The sequence below is a fragment of the Etheostoma cragini genome, chromosome 2, assembly GCF_013103735.1.
Source record: "Etheostoma cragini isolate CJK2018 chromosome 2, CSU_Ecrag_1.0, whole genome shotgun sequence".
Lineage (NCBI taxonomy): Eukaryota > Metazoa > Chordata > Actinopteri > Perciformes > Percidae > Etheostoma > Etheostoma cragini.
In genome coordinates, this window is record NC_048408.1 from 29,605,743 (window position 1) to 29,609,903 (window position 4,161).

Genomic DNA, 4,161 nt, shown 5'->3' on the forward strand with positions numbered 1-4,161 from the left:
TGATCTTTAATGCAATATTTCCCATTATCAGCAACCATTCATCCAATATTCCAAAGGCACATTTTGTTTACTAATCTGATATTATTTAAAAAAAAATAACTAAGAACACATTAAACAACCCTTTTGCAATGATGTAAGCACATAATGTAATCTGGAAACTGCTCCCTGGTTAAAAAAAACAAGGCAACTGATCTCAGCTGGGATTCTGTCTATAATGGAGTCCAATGGAAATTTGTGAGTGACCCCAAACTTTAGACCGGTAGTGTATATGTGTGTTTATGTATGCATGTATATGTGTGTGTGTGTGTTTATGTATGCATGTATATGTGTGTGTGTGTGTTTATGTATGCATGTATATGTGTGTGTGTGTGTTTATGTATGCATGTATATGTGTGTGTGTGTGTGTGTGTGTGTGTGTATGTATGTGTATGTGTATGTATGTATGTATGCATGCATGTATATATGTGTGTGTGTGTGTGTGTGTGTGTGTGTGTGTGTGTATGTATGTATGGATGTATGCATGTAATTAAGTAAGTAAGTTTGTTTTAAGTACTACATGTTTGCATGGAAGGTGCCCTTCATACAAAATAACTTACTTTCTACAACCTAAAAACATGACAGAAGGTCATTAAAAAAGATATTAGGAAGTCTCCTCTGACATCTCTGACATCTCTGACTGGACACAATCAAAGCTGTGGTGACAGGAAGTTACAAACGTTAGAAAAGAGGCTCAAAACAACCGCTGCAGCCTGCCTGCTCCCTCCAGACTCAGCTAAGCTAGCTAAGCTAGCTAAGCTAACAACGCTTACTAAGCTAACTATGCTAACGAAGCTAACACTGAGCTTTTATAAGGCGAATGTGAACGTAAACAGCACAATGAGCAGCTGCTAAACTTTGGATAAAACCTACCGGACACAGCGGTGGTGGACTCGCGGAGATATTAAAATAACTAAAAGAAACTAAGGTTCAGTTACTTGTTAACATCTTTCTTCTAAACTGCGTCTCCGATGCTAATTCAGCTTCAACAGACAGAGCTAATCGACCCAGATCGGCTTTTTCAGACTTTTTTTTGCACGTGTGAATATAATATTTATATTTACATTCTAATATGAGGATGCTTACATGGGATTTTTACTAAAATTATAAAGTAAATGGGTGAAAATTAAAGATTTAATTTTTAATTTCCACAATTGCATTTGTTTGTTTTCCACAGATTTATACGATTTTTTGTGTAAAATTTGAAATGCTATTTATATTATTTGTCTTTTCACACGCGCGCATATTAAAACAAGGCAATTTAAAGACATTTTGATAAACGTGGCTTTGTTCTATGTTTTTTGACGCATTTTTAAATTTATTTTTTATTTTTAAATCAAAGCTTCTTTCAACGTTTTTGTCGCTTTTCCCGAAAAAATTCAAACGTAATTGTAATACAAACAAATGCCTCATTTTACGTGGAAGCAATATGTAGATTAGATTAGACTAGATTTTAGGGACTATAGTAATGGGATTAAACATATATTCATGAGTATTTTCTGCGCATTATTTCTCCAGGAGACCAAACTACACATTCCGGCAAAAAAAAAATTTAATTAATCAATATTCTCAGTGATAAAAGCACAAAACAGATCTCCTTTTTTAACTAAATGAGAACGTTTAGGCTTTGTGAACAAAGCAGAGACCACAACCAATCATTCTTGGATAAGTTATCACATTAATTCATCTAATTAAAAGGAAAACATGAATGAATTCTCTCCAATTATTCTCCATGGATGTACGGATTCACATCGGCAATCGACGCCCAATGTCTGACTGCGTCATCCCCAAGCGACGGGCCGTTTGACAGCCGGGTCTTTCTTCTCTACGCAGCAGCCGGTGTCTCTAGAAGGTTCTGACTGGGACCCGGTGGAGATCCTTTAATCCGAGTCCATCCGCAGCCGAACCGCGGCGTATCAGCTCCGGGACTCATCGGTCCCGTTCCGAAGACTTCCCTCGACATCCTCCACCGATTATCACGTCAAGATGCCCGAAATGAAAGCGGCTCCGAGAGCCTCAAACGCGGGGAGAAACAAAGGAGGGGCGTACGTGGACCGCGACAAACCGGCCCAGATTCGGTTCAGTAACATCTCTGCTGCTAAAGGTAGATACACAAACATGTATAACTACATATATAAATACATATAAAACTACATATCCGAACCCAACCGTCACTTCTCTGACCAGTATCCTAGCAACGAGCTGGCCTGGGCTGGGCACCGTTACTCAGTCATTTAAACACTAACGGTCGCTTCGAACGTTGCGTGTTCCGAAATACGCTCAGAAAAGTACCAATTTAACACTAACTAAGTAAAAAAAGCCCAAACTTAGTGCCTTCAAAACTAAAGAGGGAGTTATTAATATTTATTGAAGTCCCCTTTTTTATTCGGCTAACATGGCATGCACGAGAAAGCCATAGTTTAAGATATAAATGCGTCAGAAACCACCTCTTCTGAAAATCCATTGAAGCCTCTTCCAGTGTAGCGTGTGTAAGCATGCAGCATGTCAGGCAACGTTTTTAATGCAATACAAACGCAGAGTTTGGGGGAGTGTCTCTGCAAGATGCTCATGACTCAACACAATCTCAGTTTTAGCTAGCTCAGTGGCCCAAAGTGCTGCATACTATATATGGCCAGAAGCGAAGATGCAGATGACGGAGAACAAAATAATGTGTATTTAGTTAATAAGAGTGAATAAGTAGATAAGAAAGAGAAGAGGTTTTGAGCATTACTCTAACACCACTTTGCTCATACGAATGTTGTTTATTGGGCTTTTCTACACTATACAATAATTAGCAGCGATCAAGAGGCATGCACATACAATTATAATAGTGTGTGACGGTCAAAGTCGTTGTAGAGACATTTCATAACAATACAGACAAAAAATGTAAAGTATACACGTTTCCAGAAACAATACACCAGCAAATAACATCAGACAGACATTTTAAGTACCACATGACAAGAAATACACAACGTCACTCTTTCACTATCAGGGAATTTATTATACAATGGAAAAGTGGACCTCAAATGTGAAATAAATAGGGTTGTAATGCTATGATAATGCTTTCTTGTGTCATGGAGGTAAAGTATCACAACTGGATTTTTCCAGCTTGATTTTCCCTTTTTGTTCAGTCTTGCATGTGAAATATGTTTGTGCTTTGTTCATTTTAATATCCTGAAACGGACACGTGCAACATTTGCTAAACAACAAGATTAACTTTTATGTTACAAGATGTTACATGGTGTCAGCTTTATTTGTTATAGCATGAGGTTTTTAGTTCCTCCTGCGAATGAAAACATGGATCTTGAGTTGATAAATGTCGCCGTTGTGACTCATGACTCATCACCTGCTTGTTTGACAGCTGTTGCAGATGCCATCAGAACGAGCCTGGGGCCCAAAGGCATGGACAAAATGGTCAGTACACGGTTTTTGGGCTTCATGCTAACGTCACCTAGCTCCCGGGTCGTACACACGGTTCTAACGCCGGCGCTGTTTGTTTCAGATCCAGGATGAGAAAGGCGACGTGACCATTACCAACGATGGCGCCACCATTCTGAAACAAATGCAGGTGCTCCACCCTGCAGCCAAAATGGTACGTTCCACCGTACACTGTCTGGTGGTGTTGAATTCTCCTGCATCCAAAACATGGACACGCCACAGCATTTTTAGTTTCATTTCCTAGATCATTTGCAATAATTAGTATTTTAACATTTACTAATCTCTCTCTGTCTGTCTGTCTTTGTCTGTCTTTGTCTGTCTTTGTCTGTCTCTGTGTGTCTCTGTGTGTCTCTGTGTGTGTGTGTGTGTGTGTGTGTGTGTGTGTGTGTGTGTGTGTGTTTGTGTTTGTGTGTGTGTGTCAGCTGGTGGAGCTAGCCAAAGCCCAGGACATTGAGGCTGGAGACGGCACCACCTCCGTGGTGGTGATTGCTGGAGCGCTGCTGGACGCCTGCTCCAAACTGCTGCAGAAAGGTGAGAGCTGCAGAGGACAGAAATGAGACTCACCGTTAAGATAAATCAAAGCTGGGTGCCCGGTTAGCTCGTTTGGTAGAGCGGGCGCCCATGTTTAGAGGTCAGCACAGAGAGTTAGGGTTCAACTCCAAACTGCGGCCCTTTGCTGCATGTCAT

General features: G+C 40.2%; 1 protein-coding gene across 1 annotated transcript in view; it reads left to right on the forward strand.

Moving 5' to 3' along the window:
• The first annotated feature begins 1,828 nt into the window (after nt 1-1,828).
• cct4 (chaperonin containing TCP1, subunit 4 (delta)) overlaps nt 1,829-4,161 on the forward strand; it is a 9,696-nt gene continuing 7,363 nt past the window's right edge. Inside the window, exons 1-4 of the mRNA XM_034901049.1 lie at nt 1,829-2,140; nt 3,398-3,450; nt 3,539-3,628; nt 3,897-4,005. Of these exons, the coding sequence (XP_034756940.1) occupies nt 2,023-2,140; nt 3,398-3,450; nt 3,539-3,628; nt 3,897-4,005 (370 nt within the window). The 5' untranslated portion in view covers nt 1,829-2,022. The remainder of the gene's footprint in view (nt 2,141-3,397; nt 3,451-3,538; nt 3,629-3,896; nt 4,006-4,161) is intronic.